This window comes from Loxodonta africana, chromosome 22 (assembly GCF_030014295.1).
Source record: "Loxodonta africana isolate mLoxAfr1 chromosome 22, mLoxAfr1.hap2, whole genome shotgun sequence".
NCBI classification, from domain to species: Eukaryota; Metazoa; Chordata; class Mammalia; order Proboscidea; family Elephantidae; genus Loxodonta; species Loxodonta africana.
The window spans coordinates 20,509,632-20,527,279 of record NC_087363.1 but is presented as its reverse complement, the minus strand read 5'-3'; the positions used below and the strand labels follow the sequence as shown (position 1 = coordinate 20,527,279).

At 54.8% G+C, this 17,648-nt stretch overlaps 1 protein-coding gene across 4 annotated transcripts in view; it reads left to right on the top strand.

Moving 5' to 3' along the window:
• Positions 1-17,648, top strand: part of NISCH (nischarin) — a 33,531-nt gene that overhangs the window by 9,865 nt on the left and 6,018 nt on the right. The window contains exons 4-16 of one of the 4 annotated variants that reach the window (XM_010589755.3): positions 1,007-1,055; positions 1,993-2,156; positions 2,503-2,598; positions 3,977-4,072; positions 5,732-5,884; positions 6,531-6,599; positions 7,119-7,304; positions 7,479-7,607; positions 8,827-8,940; positions 9,290-9,401; positions 13,661-13,785; positions 14,946-14,995; positions 15,785-17,185. In XM_010589755.3, coding sequence (XP_010588057.2) covers positions 1,007-1,055; positions 1,993-2,156; positions 2,503-2,598; positions 3,977-4,072; positions 5,732-5,884; positions 6,531-6,599; positions 7,119-7,304; positions 7,479-7,607; positions 8,827-8,940; positions 9,290-9,401; positions 13,661-13,785; positions 14,946-14,995; positions 15,785-17,185 — 2,744 coding nt within the window. Of the gene's footprint in view, positions 1-1,006; positions 1,056-1,992; positions 2,157-2,502; positions 2,599-3,976; positions 4,073-5,731; positions 5,885-6,530; positions 6,600-7,118; positions 7,305-7,478; positions 7,608-8,826; positions 8,941-9,289; positions 9,402-9,945; positions 11,123-13,660; positions 13,786-14,945; positions 14,996-15,784; positions 17,186-17,648 lie in introns of those variants that run through there. The other 3 variants (XM_010589757.3, XM_010589756.3, XM_023547643.2) reach the window with 3 other exon arrangements.

Here is a 17,648-nt window from a genome sequence, read left to right as displayed (position 1 = left end):
GCCTTGCTCGGGGCCGAGTGGTTGAGGGTCTGGCTTTACTATTTTCTAAACCAACCGCCTTTGAGTCAGCTAGCTGGTGGCGAACCCATGTGTGTCAAAGTAGAACCCTTTGTGCTCCACAGGGTTTTCAGTGGCTGTGTTTTTTGGAAGTAGATCACCAGGCCTTCCTTCCAAGGTGCCTCTGGGTAGCTGCGAACCTCCAGCCTTTCAGTTAGCAGCCGAGCATGTTAAATGCTTACACCACCTAGGGACTCCTTGCTGAAATTGGAGAGTGACAGCATCTCTTCTCAGTTTGCCCATCTGTGAAACAAGGTTGAAGATAGCATCTTCCTCGCATGGAGTGGAGGAAGGCTCGACTGAGACAGTGCCTGCCAGTGCCCAGGCCCACCCAGCACAGACTTAGAGCCCAGCACACCAGCGGTTAAGACGACTGAAAGCGTGTCCTTGTCATGCCCCCTCCATCATGTCATTGTGACCCTGGGGCTGAGCCTTCCTGTTGCAAGGCTGGAAGGGAGGAGCTCAGGAAGGGAACAAGTGTTCGTTCTTTCCTGAGACACATTTGGAACTTTAGAGAAGGTGAAAGTGGCCACTCGAGGGGAGAGTTGGCTCTGGGAGGTCCTTCCTCTAGCCAGGGTGATAGGAACCTCTTTCCAGAAGAAACAGGACTTCCTCTCTCCCACTCCCAGGGCCAGTTGTGGGGCCTGCTGGCTTCCCAGGCTCTGCCAGCCTCCTGGGTACACATGCCCTTAGCCAGTGCCCACATGGACGTGGAACTGCAGCATTGGCCTAGATGGACTCTCTTGTTTTTGAGGAGCCATTTCAGGTGTCCATATAAATAGAAATATTTAGTTTCCCTTTCTAAGCTCCTTGCCTTGTTACAGGTTTACTCTCTCCTTTACTTTGTTTCACTGGCATGGCAACAGCAGAGGGTAAAGAGCAGGCAATGTGCAGAGCCCAGGGCCGGGGGCAGGTGGACTTGCTGACTGCGACTTTGTCTCCTCTGCAGGAGATTAATGGCATCACTGCAGCACTGGCCGAGGAGCTCTTTGAGAAAGGTACGTGGCCAGAAGTCCCTGAAATGCTGCGTTCAACCTGCCCAGCCCTACTAGGCAGCCAGGGGCCCAGGTGGCACACAACTCCTTTTGTCAAGGTGTGCCAAGTGAGTCCTAACCAGGGCCCACCTGCCTGCCCTGCAGGAAGCCAGGTCAGGGAACCGGTCCTTCACCTCAGACTGGCCCCTGGCTCAAGGATCCATTCCAGAGCCTCATGGTGGAGTGCTGGAAGCTGGGTGGCATGCTACGCCTCTTTTGTCCCTACCTAAAAGGGTTTTTTTTTTTTAAGGGTTTAGGTAGCAAACAGAAGCTGACCTTGGGTCATGGCCCCACCAGAGATCATAGTAACAGTAGCTCACGTGTGTTGGTCCCTTCCATGGTCCAGCCTTGTGCTCAGCATTTTGCTGCCTTCCGCCAGGAGCCATAGGCACACGTGGGCACTGAGTATCAGAGGCTCAGTAACCTGCTTGAGGACACGTGGCTGGAAGGAGCAGAGCTAGGACTGAATGCCGGAAGCCATGCCTCCTCTCAGCCACCTGCACTGTGTGGGCATATTAGGCCTGCACCTGAGCCCCACACGTCTGTGTTTTGGAGGTTGCCCCGTAGGTCTGTGTCACCCAGGATGCTGCTCCTTGTAGACCTTATTCCAGCTTGGTATTTCAGATCCTGACTCACCCTCACCTCCTCAGGGAAGCCCCACAACCCCACTTTCCCACAGCCCTTTCCTCCTCTCTAAGCACATATGCAGTGTCTGCCCCTTGCCCTGCGTGAACTTGAGGGCAGCTGGTCCTGTGTACTCAGGGCTGGGGTTTGCTAACGTGCTGTAGTGCACACAGTGGGTACTTGCTAAGTGCTGGTTGTCTGTTGGCCGGGCGGCAGACTCCCTGGCTGCCTAGTGGCGATGGGGCCAACGCTCACCCCAGGGGGCATGGCTTTGCAGGAGAACAGCTTCTGGGGGCCGGCGAGGTCTTTGCCATCGGGCCACTGCAGCTCTATGCGGTCACCGAGCAGTTGCAGCAGGGAAAGCCCACATGCACCAGTGGGGATGCCAAGACCGACCTTGGGCACATCCTGGACTTCACTTGTCGCCTTAAGTACCTTAAGGTAAAGCCGCAGCAAGTTAGTCGTGGAGAGCCGCCGAGTGGGTGGGCGTGCAGCCTGCTGGGGGCCTGGCAGTGTATGTGAAGGAGATAGGGTTCAGGGGACAGGGTGAGCCTCCCTGCGAAAGGAAGTCTTCCCTTGGTGTTCCTGGAATTGTGCTTCTGGCTCTGAGCACCAGGGGGCAGTCTTTGCCTTAAATCTCAGCTGTAGTCGGCCTTCTTGACCATAGGTGTGGTGAGTGGGTCACTGTAGCGAGTCAGTTTGGCAGCTGCTGCTGCATTGCTCTGGGAGCATGGGTGGGGGGTGGTTGCAGCAGCAGCCCTAATTCAAGCCATATCTGTGGCCACAGGTTTCTGGCACAGAAGGGCCTTTTGGGACCAGCAATATTCAGGAGCAGTTCCTGCCTTTCGATCTATCAATATTCAAGTCTCTTCATCAGGTGGAGGTAAGGCCTGGGCCCTTGGACAGCAGGCAGGGCTAAGTCCTGCATAGGCACTGTCCTGCTTGTGACGACCTGGCCTGGGCATGTGTTGGATGTTGGGGTCCAGCCTTAATCATAAGGCATTGGTGCGTTGCTAGCGTATGGCATATTCCATCCAGGTAAGCCAGGCCCATCTGGAGGCAGAGGAAAGGGCCATGTGCTGCTCTTGGCTGGGTCTGCATGCCTGTGCCCTGGCCTGGGCAGCTGGAAGCGTTGGGATGGGACAGAACACCAGCGCTCAGCTCCTTCTGGGCCTCCTCGTGGTGGCAAGGAGCTGTTGTTGGAGTTGAAGTCAGAGGAAATCATCCTAAGGGTCAGGCAGAGCTAATTCCATGTCTGTATTTCCCGAGGCAGAACACAAGGGGCTTTTGGGGGTTCTCTGCCCTCTGGGGTTGCCCACACTTAAGAAGAACTACTTTGCATTACTCACTACTGAGCTCCTTGGTTCGTGATGCCAACTTTTTTATCACTTTAAAAATGGAAGGAGGCTCAGTAGTGAATAATAAAAAACGTTGGAAAGTGTCGGTTTTTTGTGCATGACTTTTGCACAAAATCCTGTGCCCCATGTCTGATGTGTTTTGCTTGGCTGACACTTCCCAACAGCCCTGTGAAGTGGGCACTTTTATTCCCATTTTACTGTTGAGGAAACTGAGGCTTAGAGAGGTAAGGAAGTTTGGCCAAGATCATACAGTTAACGAGGAGGAGGCTGGGGTGTGAATTCAGATGAGTTTGACTCCAGAGCCCTGGACTGTTCTGGCTACAACATTCTAGGCTTATCTCGGAGACCTTGAGGCCCACTTCCCTTGATGGACACTTGTGTGTGCCATGGTCAATGCTGGCTGAGGGAGGGCTGGGGAGTTAGAGGAAAGGCCGACCCAGCCTGGTGTGGCGGACGGAGGCTCCGTGGGTCTGAGTCTTTGAGTGGGATGTGCTCAGGCAGGTCTCACAGGAGGTGCTGGGGTCAGTGAAGCCGGGGCTGAGTGATCAGGAGGGCCCACCGCTCTCCCTGCTCTGCAGCGGCCCTTTGCTCTCCAGCTCTGGTTTTCATGGCCCTAGCTTTCTGTCCACTTGCCAAGCCACAAGCAGCTCCTACAGAGAAAATGGAGTTTATGGTTCATTGTAAGTCTGAGAAAACCAAATACTTTCCTTACAAAACACTTCAGAGAATATTTAGCCTTCGGTAAAATTGGGGAAAAGAAGAGACTTAGGTTTTGAGGTACCTCCCACTTGTGAGGACTTGGGCCACCGGTCGATCGTTGTATGGATTAATGAACACCTGCCTGCCGGGATTCCTGATGCAGCAAGGATGCCATCGCTGAGACACAGCTGTTCCTTTTTCCAGATAAGCCACTGTGATGCTAAGCACATCCGAGGACTGGTTGTGTCGAAGCCTACCTTAGCCACGATGAGCGTCCGCTTCTCAGCAACCTCGATGAAGGTGAGTGCCAGCTGTTTCCTGCCTGGGGCACTGTCTGAGGGTCAGGGTCTGGGGTCATCGTTCTCTCCACCGAGGATGGGTGTGGACACTGCTGCTGTCTGTCGCTAGCCAGAGGCTTCCCCTGAGCAGCATGGGCTCATCGAGGACATCTCGCACTTGATAACCCCTGGGACTCTATAGCTTGCCTCTTCATCCAAAATCAGCTCGGTTAAACAAGACACTTTTAGGGATTGGGGTTTTTTTCCCCTTAGCTTTTTATGAACCAACTGTTAAGCAGCAGTAAATGGTGGGACGTTTATTGTCCAGGTTGACATAAATGTTTCTCTGAGCTTAAAAACCCTGGCTGGCACAGCACTCATTTGTATCTTGCTCTCCCTGAACTTGAGGTAGAACAGACCAGGTTGCATGACATTGTATGTGAGCAACAGAAATACTTGAATTGAAAATGTAAGAAGTTTTTTTTTTTTTTTTACCTTTTTCTGGATTGCATCTTGGTAACGTTAAAATCCTTGTCCATGTGTGAAAGAAAGCATAGCGACTATTTTTATGACTTACGATATCTGATCAAGATTTGGGTTTGTACAAAAATTTTCTCCTGAGGCTCCTGGCTGAACGAAGGGGGCTTGTATCTTGTAAGTAGAAAGAGGGGGTCAGGCTACCTGTCCCTCTCTGAGGTACTTCCTGCTGCCTGGCTCAGGGGCTCAAGATGATCCCCTGAGAGAGGAGAGGTCTTGTGGGCAGGAAGAGTCAAAACAAGGAGGCATGCCTCATCCTCCCCCTCCATGGTGTCCCTGTGCTCCTTGTTGTGACCCTTGTCTTAGCACCTGTTTGATTTTAATCCTATGAAACCAGAAGCAGTTGCCATTGAGTCGACCCCGGTTCATGGCGACCCCAGGTGTGTCAGAGTAGAACTGTGCTCCCTAGGGTTTTCTTTTTCTTTTTTAGTTTTATTTATGTTGTTGAGAATATACACAGCAAAACATATACCAATTTGACAGTTTCTGCGTGTACAGTTCAGTGACGTCAGTTACGTTCTTTGAGTTGTGCAGCCATTCTCATCCTTTTCTGAGTTGTTCCTCCCCATTACCGTAAACCCACTGCCCCCTGAGGTTCTCATCTAAGCTTTCGAGTTGCGGCTGTTACCCACAGGGTTTTCGGTGACTAGTTTTTCGGAAGTAGATCACCAGACCTTTCTTCTGAGACACCTCTGGGTGGACCTGAACCACCAAACTTGCAGTTAGCAGCCAAGGGCGTTTACCCTGTGAAGTAACAGTTCAAAGTGCCTGCTGACCACAGTGGGGTCTGGCATTGCCAGCTTAGAAAGTACAGCTGCCTGGAAAGACTGTGAATTCTGACCTTTAGCCTCTGAGATTTAAGTCAGAAAAGGCATCACTGTGTAGCTAAAGGCTCTTGTGGGCTTGAAAAACATTTGTTCCTGAAGCAGGGCCAGGACATATTCCAAGTGGCTCTTATGTTGCTGACTTTTTCAGTTATTTCACAACCGCTTAAAGGCTTAAGAAACAAAGCTCCTTTTACATGCAAATTTACTTCCACATGCTAAATGTGCTGAAGCCCTTCCTTAAATTTTGCAATGGTTGTGTTCCCTGGGAGTGTTGCCTGAGGGCCCCAGTGTGGCGCTCAACAGATGTTCTTACACAGGAAGTCCTTGTTCCCGAAGCCTCAGAATTTGATGAGTGGGAGCCAGAAGGCGCAAACCTGGAGGGACCTGTGACTGCCATCATCCCCACGTGGCAAGTGCTGACCACTCTTGACCTGAGCCACAACAGCATCTCCGAGATCGACGAGTCTGTGGTACGCTTTCAGCAGCAGGCACCAGGGGCCTCTCTGGTCTGACCAGGCCCTGAGGTTTGAGGGTTAACTTGGCTTTTTCTGGAACGACCACAGAAAACTTAGGTCCTGTGCTCTGTGCCTACAATTTTCTAAGTTAATTTCAAAATGGGATTATTTAAAATTGGTGAGCCAGTACCTAGAACCGAAGGGAGCATGTCGGTTGCATGTACATTTGATACAGAAATGTAGGTGATAAAATTTATTTCCAAATAGTAGAAGTGGGAAAATCACTCCATAGGTGACAGATATGCCCGTGTAAGAGTGACATCCAGGTGACGTTTGGGGCATAGGCGTGTGACTCCTGTATCTGTGCTTCTCCATGGTGTGGTAAGGTTGAAGAAGAAGGATAGAATCACTTCTCTGTCTGGGACTTTGCTGTTTGTCATTTTTACAAGCCTAGTATTCTCGTGCTGGAGTCCCTGTGTGTCCTTTAGGTGTGCTGTTGGATGGTCCAACAGGAGGGACCTCATCAGCCACCGGCAGAGCCGGCCAGCCCAGGAGTCTGTGGTCAGGAGGGGAGAGTGACGGGGGGCCTGTCCACCATGTGAGGACCACCTAGGGCTCAGCCCTCTAGAGTAACATCCTGTGTGGTTTTCTCTTCCATAAGAAACTGATTCCAAAGATTGAGTTCCTGGACCTTAGTCACAATGGAGTGCTGGTCGTGGACAATCTGCAGGTAATGTTCTCGGAGACCAGTGCTGCTTGCGGGCTTCTCACGAGGCCCCCCGCTTCACCTGAGAGTTCAGGGTGCTCTCGCAGCCTTGCGGGGTGGTCATACCCCAGGGTTTTGATCTCATAGACACCTAGAAAGTGTTTGGGTGACTAGGAGTTTGTGAGTGCAGAGGGGTTCGCCTTCCCTCAGGGTCCCTGTGACTGTTGCTCTAGTGGCAAAGGATTCAAGAAGATGAGGAAAAACAGGCACGGGGAAGATAACGCATCTCCGTTATGAAGTAGGCAGCTTGGTTGTCACAGCTCGGGCCAGCTCTGGGCTTTGCTGCCTCTGCAGTAGGAGGGGCCCCTGGCTATGGCTATGCAAGAGAGGAAGAGGACTTCCCATCCAAATGCCCCTCCGTTAACGGAGCCGAAGTGCGAATTGGCTATTGTAGGCTAGAAGGCCCATCCCACCATGAGCGTTCTCCTCTTTCTTTCAAGACTTGGACTGAGTCCTTTTACTCTGTTCTCAATGCTGCTGCAGCACCTGTCGAACCTCATTCACCTGGACCTGTCCTACAACAGACTGTCCTCCTTGCAAGGGGTTCACACCAAACTGGGCAACATCAAGACCCTGAACCTGGCGGGCAACCTCCTGGAGAGCCTGAGTGGCCTCCACAAGCTCTACTCACTGGTCAACCTGGATCTCAGTGACAACAGAATCCAGCAGGTGAGCCACATCCCAGGAGCACCTCAGGGTTTCTGGGCTTCCTGTGTCTTGGTGTGATCATTTTAAAGAAGAATGTTAAGCTTACTCTCATTTAAAAGAGGCCATCATATGTGTTATCGTGTTGCTGAAGTGTTAAAAGAAGGGACCAAGGGGAATGGCACTCGTCCCTTGCAGATGGAGGAGGTCAGGAGCATAGGCAGCCTCCCATGTCTGGAGCACGTGGCTCTGCTGAACAACCCCCTGAGCATCATCCCTGACTACCGGACCAAAGTGCTCGCCCAGTTCGGGGAGCGGGCCTCCGAGGTAAGCTGCCAGTCAGAGTACTCCGAGGAGTCAAGAGAGAATACAGCTCCTGGGGTGTCTGGACCGAGTCCATGTCTGCATTCTAGAGATTTCATTTACCTGGGATTATGCAGCGTTTGCCCTGGGTTGTGTGTCTATCTGGCTCCTGGTATCAGAGCTGGAGTGATGTCCAGTGTTCTACTCTTTCTTGTTTCAGAAGGGTGTCCCTTCCCTTCAGTTCTGGGAAATCCACTGCCTCCCCAGGAAAAGGCCCCCTTGCCCTCACATGCCCTCCTGTCAAGGCTTCCCTCCCTAGCAGGCTTCCCTCCTGTCAGCTGCCAGAGCTTCAGGCCTGAGCAGATGTGCACAGACTCAGATTGTGGACGAATATTCTTCAACTTTTTCAAAAAGAAACATTGTTTATTATAGGCCAGGACCAGACATAAAATGTTTAAAATAACCCTGTTTCCTGGGTAAATTTTGGTGATAAAATCTAACCAAAAGGTTGGTCCACCTTTGTCAGTGTAAACCAGCCTGCTGAGTGTGTCTGGCCACCTGCTGCTGGCCCAACTGAATAGGTTCACCCCGTCCATCTTCTCAGCCTGAAGTGGGCCCCTCTCCCATTCTCTGACCCAGTCTTTGGAGTTTCTGTTCTCCCCACATCCCAGGACAGAAGACATTTGGATCCTTCCCTCCACCCCATCTTTTTTCAACCCCGAGTGTCCCTTCCTCCACACAGTCACCCAGACATCTGATGTCACCTCCTCCTTTCCTCCCAGGCTTCAGACCTTGGGAGGCTCTTAGGCCCTTGTTCTCTCCCGCCCCCACTGCCCAGAGCTCACTGTCCTGCCTTCTCCCGACTATGCTCTTGACTCCTATGGCCTCCTGGGCCTCTGCCCTCATGGTTCCCCCGCCCGTGCTCTTTGATAATCTGCGTCTGCTTGTAATTGGGGGCTTAGTTCAAGGCACCACCTTCCCCCAGTCCCGGCCACCCAGAGGACCCTGTCCCCTCTGCCTGCCCTTCCTGAAGACAAGACTGGGCAGTGTGGCGCCGCCCTAGACTGCTCCAGGAGCTCCCAGGTCACCTTCTGTGGGCAGTGAGGCGCTCACTTCCCAGTAGGCTGAGTCCACCCTCAGCCTTCTGGGTCCTCACGGTGCAAATACCCACGCCTTGCCAAAGCCCCTGCCATCCTATAGTGTCAGCCCCCACATTGACAGCCATTTTCTGGTCTGTCTGTAGGTCTGCCTGGACAACACAGTGACCACAGAGAAGGAGCTAGACACTGTGGAAGTGCTGAAAGCGATTCAGAAAGCTAAGGAGGTCAAGTCCAAACTGAGCAACTCAGACAAGAAGGTTGGTTTATGTGGGAGGTGGGGGAGTGGCAGTGAGAGCTGGCCAGGGAGCTGGCTTTTAGTGGAACTGGGACGTGTGCTTACTGGAGCCGCCGAATCCTGGCTGCATCATCCCCTGGCTACACGCCCTTGGGCAAGTTCGGTGCCCTCTGTGTTCTCACCTGTAAGTGGGGATGATTCTAGTAGCTGCCACATGCGGCTGCAGTGAGGATTAAGTGGGGTTATCTTCATCACCACCTATGCTTATGAGAACTATCAGCTCGTCCCATCTCACATCCCAGGCCACGTTGCATTCTGTTCGTCCTGAATTTTCTCTTCTCTCCTGGGCTGACTCGAGCACTTTCCCTCAGGTTGGTGAGGACTCCCGGCTCTCGGCTGCCTCCTGCGTCAGACCCAGCAGCTCTCCTCCCACCATGGCTCCCACCTCTGCCTCCCTGCCTCAGCCCATCCTTTCCAACCAAGGTAATCGTGTATCTTACTGCCTAGCAGAGCCACCCAGGCCCTGCCTGGACCCCGTTGCTGGGCTGGGGTTGGGGGAGAGATGTTGGCATCTACTGCCTGCGGGATTCAGACACAGGGAGGGCACAGTGCCCTCTGCAGACCAGCCCCTTTCAGGGGTGGCACATGGTAGGGGTGCCTGGCCTGATTTCAGCTCTGCTGTTGGCTTAGTGAGGACCCCTGATTGCTCTGATGCCCACACCCAGTTCCTCTAGGATACCATGGGGTGTCGATGGGGTCCTCAGGCTGCCCTTTGAACAGGCTTGGGCTGCTGGTTCATAAGGACGCCCATCCCTCATGGCAATGTGGGCAAGTTGGCTCCTTTCTTGTGACTCTGCCAAATCTGGAGCCCTGGTTTCTCTGTGGAGAGCTTTCTTTTATCACTGCCGTGCCTCTACGGGGGCTCTTTTGGATTGACCCAGCCCCCGGACACTGGGGCCAAGATGGGATGTCTGTGTCCCTGTGGACCCATGGAAGACTAGTCCCTTTCATCTGCCCACTGTCTTAGCGTTTTCAAAGGGCTTTCACCTCTGAACCAGGCACCCTCGGAGATGAGTGAGTGAAGCAGCTCCCATGGGAGTGTCTGCTGGCCTGGCCCCCACGGAAGAGGAGTGGAGCCGAGGCTGGGGGCGCGCAGGAAAGAACGCCGCCCGCCCAGGCTCCTGGAGACGCGGAACTTGGTGTGAGGTCTTGGGAAAACAGTTTGACCCTGTGTTCCAAGAGCCAGAAAAACATTCCCACCCCTTGACCTGGTAACCCCACTGGTGGGGATTTTATCTTAGAGGGATATGGGGAGGGGGCGAAACGCTCACGGCAGCATTATTTGTGCTAGCAAAGCATGGCACGTGACACATGCGGAGGATGAGAGGGAGGTTAAGCCATGGTGCAAAGCGCTCTGCTGCTGTCCCTGTCACAGAGAACGATGGGGTAGGAATAGGAGAGGCGCCGACCCTAAGCCAAAAAGTATACCAGAGCCCGGGTCCCGATCATCAGACACCAAGGAGAACCCGCGAGGATGGGATGGCGGTGGTGGGTGCCGCGCAATTGCACATTTGATTTCGTCATACTCTTGCTTGGGGACTTTGGGTTTTTTTTGTTTGTTTACATAAAGGGGGGTTTTGTATCACTGTGGAGAAGGTGCTTCTCTGGCCTTCTGCAGCGGGGCCCACCCTCCTCGGGGTCCCCAAATCCCTGTGCTTTCCTGTCACAGCACTAGAGGCTGCAGAGGGACAGCTTGTCTGTGCCCCGGCCTCCCACCTGACTGTAGGCTTGTGTCTGGTTCTCAGGGCCAGGGGCACAGCGGTTCTCAGTCAGCATTTGGTGAGTGAGTCAGTGAGAGAATGAGTGAGTGAGTGAACAAGTAATTGAGTGAATGAATGAGTGAGTGAGTGAACGAACCAATGACTGAACGAGCACGTGGAAAACAAGTTGGTTGAGAGTGGATCTCCAGCGGGCGGGGTGGGTGAGGTGTCCACCCCCAAGGCCGCAGCTGTAGGCACGACCCCCCCCCCCCCCCGAGCCAGCCCTCTGCACCAGCCCAGGCCTCAGTGCCCCCCTGCCCCACCCTCATGCCCTGGGACACTCCACAGAGTGGGTCACTGTGGTCTGCTCCTTTCCCAGTTACCGGACATTGAGACATTGTCTCCAGGTTTGCACTTCTTATAAATAAAACTGCAGTGGACGTCTCTGTGTGCACATCGCTTTCCTTTTTGTGAGAACAAAAAAGGTTGGGCCCCTGTCTAAGGATTCCCCTGATGTCCCCTGTCCCATCCTCAGAGCGGTCCTTTCTGACCGCTTGTTTGTACAGGCCACAGTCCAGGAAGGAAGCTGATAGACTGTCCCTATCCACGTTTCCTCATCTCCAAATGGCTTAGAGGTGGGGGCAAGACTAATATCCAGAAGACGCCGTTTTTTTCTTACTAATGTGGAGGAATCCACATATTTTTCATCTAGCTGTGTGCTCGTGGATCTTGCCTGGGTGAGCAGGGATTTCTCCCGGGTAGGAGCAGCTTTGCTGACAATGCCTGTTGTTGCTCCCAGCCTGATTTTAAGTATGTTAGGAAGTGAACATACTTACAGATAAACTGGGCGCTCAGGGGCCTGCCTGAAGGGGGCGCTCTCCAGCGAACACCAGGCCTCTGGTCATCCCAGGAGCTGTTAGCCCAGCTTGTCAGAGCCCTGGAGGGTTGTGACTGGTAGCAACTGATGTGTGAAATGCCAGAGTTGTTTCTCCATCTGGATCCGGAGCAGAGAGGAGGCCGTGTAGGGAGGTGGTTAGGAATAGGCACCTGGGCTTCATGCAGCTGAGTTCGAGCTCTAGCATCCAACTTTCTGGTCATGTAACCTCAGGCAACTTGTAGCCTCTTTGAAGCTCCATTTTCTCATCTGTGAAGGGGATACACCCTACTTCATCGACTCTAAGATGCACGTTTCTACCTCGTGACTTCTCTGAGATACGTCGTTCAGTCAGTGGCACCTCATAGTCACCTTCAGCCAGCTGGTATTCGTGACGGAGTCATATGAAAACCTTCTGGACACCTCTGCTAAGACCAAGATGGTGCCACATCCCCGCATCTTAGATTTGATGAAATGTGGTAAATGAGAGCTGTGCATGAGTGAACACTTGGGAACCACTTAGCATGGCTCCCATCTCACCGGAAGTGGTCAGTAGGGGCTTTCCTTTTTCACATCCTCACTGGGGGGTTTCAAGATGACCAAGACAGTACCCTGAGGAACTTGGAGCCTGTGGGGAGATGAGCAGTTTCCCTAAAGGAGAACAGGGCTGAGTGATGTGGGACATTCGTAGAGGACAGATGCCATATCTAGAGCAGAGAAGGCCTCATGGTGGAGGTGGTGCTTGAGGGGACTTGAAGGATGGGTAGGATCTGAAGATGGTTGGGAGGAGGGGTCGGACCCCAGGAGAGATCAGCAGCATAGGTCAGAGCTCGAGGAAGGCCTGGTGGGCAACATGGCCTGCTCCATGCATGACTGTGTGCTTGCTGCCATCCTGCCTTTGCACAGCCCTGCCACTTGGCTCTATGGGTGTCTGGGTGTGGCCTATGGGCAGAGGACCTGGGCCAGGTGAGCTGTCCTGACTTCAGGCAGCAGCCGAGCTGGGACAAGGGACTCAGACCTCTGGGGCTGTGGTATTGGGCTGTGGTGAGTAGGGGTAAAGCTGAGCTCTGGAGACAAGCCCTGTGCCAGCTGGGGGCCAGTGCCCAGTGTTTGCCCAACTTGCTGAATTTAGGAGCCTGTTAAAAAAGGCTTTACCTTCGACAAGTCTAGAAAATATCTGGAGTGAATTAACAGTCCCAGAGGTGTTATAGTCATCAGAATCTCAACAGGGGTTTAAAAGCACCGCGTGTCTGTGGGGTGCATAAGTCAGAGAGCGGCGATCTGGGGAGACTCAGTGGGGCATGTCCCACGCCCCAGGAGTGCTGGGCACAGCTTGTGCCTGCTAGCCCAGGAGGAGACTGAGGCTCACGGGAAGGTCCAGCCTCCCCAAGTGAGGGATCCTAGCCCTTGTGTGTCTGTGAAACTCTGTAGAGATGTCTATCAGGGGTGGCATCTCATTAGGAGTAGACACGTTGAAGGTTTTTGATGGGCATATCACCAAACTGCTCTCCCGGCGGGCAGGCCAGCTCACATCTGGGGCCCAGTCAGTCTAACCTTTGTCAGAGTGGTAACACAACCAGGTTTCTTGTTCTAATTTGCATTTCTTTGATGACTCATGAGGGTGAATGTTTTATTCCTATGTTCTACCTCTTGGCCTTTGTGCATATTGTGGAATGTCTGTCTTCTGCACAGCCTCTAAGTGACGGTTCCCACCCTCTCCCCACTTCTTTGTAATCTATGCGAGCATCTTAGAGATTAAAGATGAAAACCTTCTGTCAAATATTACAGATGATTTTCCTCCTCATTTCATTTGATTTTGGTTTGTTTTCTGTTCTGTTCTTTAATTTCTACCAGTTTGAAGTTTGATGTAGTCACACCACTGGGTGTTTGTGCTCAGAGTCTCTCCTACCCTGAGAGTAGATAAGCAGTCATTTGTTCTTTAGAGTTCTTTACAGATTTCAGTGTTAACGTTTCCTTCTTTAATCCACGTGGCGGGGTCTGGGTCTGACTGACCCCGGCCGTGCGGTAGCCCACGGCCCAGCCCCAGTGGTTGAACGGCTGCTCTCCCTGCCCTACCTGCCCCACCTTGCCCACCCTGGTCTCCCCAGGAATCATGTTCGTGCAGGAGGAGGCCCTGGCCAGCAGCCTTTCGTCCACGGACAGCTTGCCTCCTGATGACCGGCCCATTGCTGGGGGCTGCTCAGACTCCCTGGAATCCATCCCCGCGGGACAGGTAACGCCCTCCTCCTGCTTCTGGGGCTTCGTGTCCTCTGCCGGGCCACCCCTTCTGTCCGAGGAGGCTTGGAAGCACAGGCAGCCTGGCTGGAACGTGGCAGGCGTTCCCAGCTTCGGGTGCACTTGCTCCCCCACGGTGTACCTCTTGGACGTGTCTCTAACTTAGTTCTAATGACAAGCCCAGTGGTGAAGGATCTTGTTCAGCATCACTGTCTCCAGGGCTCCATGGGAACAGCAGTTCCCTCTCCCTGGACCCTGGTGGGGAAAGCCAAGTGTACCTGGAGCCCGTGTGAGTGGACTTCCCTGGGGAAGGCATCCCAGAAGGCCCTGGGGAGGGGGGTGCAAACCCATCAGGAAGCATTTCCTCCCGCTCCCTGGCCCCCTGAGCAATTCTGCCCATTCCTATGTGTCACCCAGGTAGTCGGGACAGCATGACTCCAGCACCTCCTTTGTGGCTGCCAATGTGGCTGCCAATAAGGCTTCCGAGCCCCTTCCTGTGTCCTGGGAAGAGAGAGGAGGAAGTGGGATGTGGGCGGCTCACTTGACCAGGCATGTGCGAGGGACATGTGCTTGGTGCCTGGGCCTCCTCCAGCCGCCTCTCCTCTGCTGAACCTAGCACGGTCCCAGCCGTACAGTCCTGTGGCGTGCAGAGCCCTCACCCACGGGCACCCATCCCTTTACCCTCCAGGCTCACTTAGCTAGTGAGAGGCAGAGGGGGCCCACAACCAGGAGTGCCCTGGCTCTCCCTGCCGCCCAGAGACCGTTGGGAGGCCCTACTAGCCCTTACCTCGGCACATCATGTCCTCTACTGGCCACTAAGGGCCAGGCCTAGAGGGTAGGCTGTCCACGTGGACCTTTCGGGTGGCACAAGGAGCCCTCAGGTGGTAAGGGCTCTGGTCCAGGAGTTGGGAGCCTAGACTGGGGTCAGACAGACATGAATGTGAATCCCAGCCCTTCTGTGTACTCTTGGGGTAACTGGGCCATCTCCCTGCCTCTCTGAGCCTCAGGGGACACCCTAAACTGTGGGGATGGTGTGGAGCCTCTTGTGGGGCCACTGCTAGGGCCGGGGCAATGACAGAGGGCAAGGTGCCTGGGGTCAGGCCCCCAGGGAATGGCCACAACAGGTGGAGGGCCGACCCATTTGCTTCTCTCTTTCAGGCAGCTTCTGACGATTTAAGGGATGTGCCTGGAGCTGTTGGTGGTGCAAGGTAAGAAAGAAGTCGGGGATGCATTCTGGGTCTGGCTGGCTGCCCTGTCCGCTGCCCTCTGCCCACAGGCAGCTGTGGGTGAGTGGATTAAAATCTGTTGACGAGTCCTAGAGAATTATTTGTCCTTTAAATAAACACATACGGAATGGGCTGTGGTCTGTCTCCAACTTCTAATACCTAAACTCCGTCTGACACATGATATTGTACCTTGGGGGTCAGCAGGTCAAGGCCTGTTTGGTCCACAGCCTGTTTGGTACAGGCCATGAGCTTAGAATGATGTTTACGTTTTTGAAGGGCCATAAAAAACAGTAATAATAAGATTATGTGGACGGTTGTGGCCATGAAGCCTGAAAGTTACTCTCTCTGGCTCTCTAGCAGAAGCGCACCAACCAATCTACATAGGCTCTCAGAGGCCACTGGAAAGAGCGCCAAGTGGGTCATGCCCTTGTGTGCTCGTTGCGTTTGGGGCTTGTGACCTGCCATCTGAGTGGATGAGTGGTCTTTGTGGAGCTTTTGTGGGACCAGTGTGGTCTGGGAAGGACTAGTCTAGATGGCTGGGGTTGGAGCCCAGGAGGCATGGACTCTAACTACCCTGGTGGTCCTTGCCTTGTGGTTGTCTGCAGCTTGGCTTCTCACCAGGGCACCTGTTTGGGGACAGGTTCAGCTGTTTAGGAGGCTTGGGAGACCTGTGGAGGTGGTTCCTTGGGGCTATGTTACAGCAGCAGCCTCTAGCCATGGGAGGCCGGGGTGTCCCAGCTGATGTCACTGACCCGGCCTCTCCCCACCCAGCCCAGAGCATGCGGAGCCGGAGGTCCAGGTGGTGCCTGGGTCCGGCCAGATCATCTTCCTGCCCTTCACCTGCATTGGCTACACGGCCACCAACCAGGACTTCATCCAGCGCCTGAGCACACTGATCCGCCAGGCCATCGAGCGGCAGCTGCCTGCCTGGATCGAGGCTGCCAACCAGCGGGAGGAGGGCCAGGGCGAGCAGGGTGAGGAGGAGGAGGAGGAGGACGACGAGGATGCTGCCGAGAACCGCTACTTTGAAATGGGGCCCCCGGACGTGGAGGAAGAGGAGGAGGGTGGCCGAGGGGAGGAAGACGAGGAGGAGGAGGAAGAGGAGGGCGAGGAGGAGCGGCTGGCCCTGGAGTGGGCCCTGGGTGCCGACGAGGACTTCCTGCTGGAACACATCCGCATCCTCAAGGTGCTGTGGTGCTTCTTGATCCACGTGCAGGGCAGCATCCGCCAGTTTGCGGCCTGCCTGGTGCTGACTGACTTCGGCATCGCGGTCTTCGAGATCCCGCACCAGGAGTCACGTGGCAGCAGCCAGCACATCCTCTCGGCCCTCCGCTTCGTCTTCTGCTTCCCGCACGGCGACCTCACCGAGTTCGGCTTCCTCATGCCCGAGCTGTGTCTGGTGCTGAAGGTGCGGCACAGCGAGAACACACTGTTCATCATCTCCGACGCCGCCAACCTGCACGAGTTCCACGCCGCCCTGCGCGCCTGCTTCGCCCCGCAGCACATGGCCATGCTCTGCAGCCCCGTGCTCTACGGCAGTCACGTCAGCCTGCAGGAGTTCCTGCGCCAGCTGCTCACCTTCTACAAGGTGGCCGGCGGCTGCCAGGAGCGCAGCCAGGGCTGCTTCCCCGTCTACCTGGTCTACAGCGACAAGCGCATGGTGCAGACGGCCGCCGGGGACTACTCGGGCAACATCGAGTGGGCCAGCTGCACGCTCTGCTCGGCCGTGCGGCGCTCCTGCTGCGCGCCCTCCGAGGCCGTCAAGTCTGCCGCCATCCCCTACTGGCTGCTGCTCACGCCCCAGCACCTCAACGTCATCAAGGCTGACTTCAACCCCATGCCCAACCGGGGCACCCACAACTGCCGCAACCGCAATAGCTTCAAGCTCAGCCGCGTGCCTCTCTCCACCGTGCTGCTGGACCCCACACGCAGCTGCACCCAGCCGCGTGGTGCCTTTGCCGACGGCCACGTGCTCGAGCTGCTCGTGGGCTACCGCTTTGTCACCGCCATCTTCGTGCTGCCCCACGAGAAGTTCCACTTCTTGCGTATCTACAACCAGCTGCGGGCCTCGCTGCAGGACCTGAAGACGGTGGTCATCGCCAAGGCCCCGACGACTGTGGGCGGGTCCCGGGGCCCTCTGGGGGAGGGCCAGCCTGCTGAGAGCAGAGCCAGGTGAGACCAAGCACAAGCTCTCAGGGGCAAAGAGGCATGAGGCTGGCATGTGTGCAAGCAAGCGCCCAGGGAGTCTGTGTCACTGTGTGTGAGACTAATCTGGCACCAGGTCTCTGGATGTCTGCAGTTGGTGAGGAGCCTATGGTTGGCCCAGCTCTCTAAAGGCCATTCTGCCCCTCAGCTTCTCAGCTCTTGACCGCCCTTGGCATTGTCTTTGGCTCCGTTGGGGTGGGCAACGGGCTACTTCTCTCTCAAGGCTTCAGAAGAGACCCAGTCTCCTGCCACGTAGGGTCCTGCATGGCTGGGCCTTCAGGCTCCTGCCACTGTTGAGGCCATCAGCCCGCCTTGTCTGCTCTGGGTCTCAGCCCCATGGCTGTGGGCTGGCGGGCTGCTCTGGCCACCACCCATGCCTTAGACCCAGCTCCCAAGCCTGGCCTTGTTTGCAAATCACAAATTCCTGCTG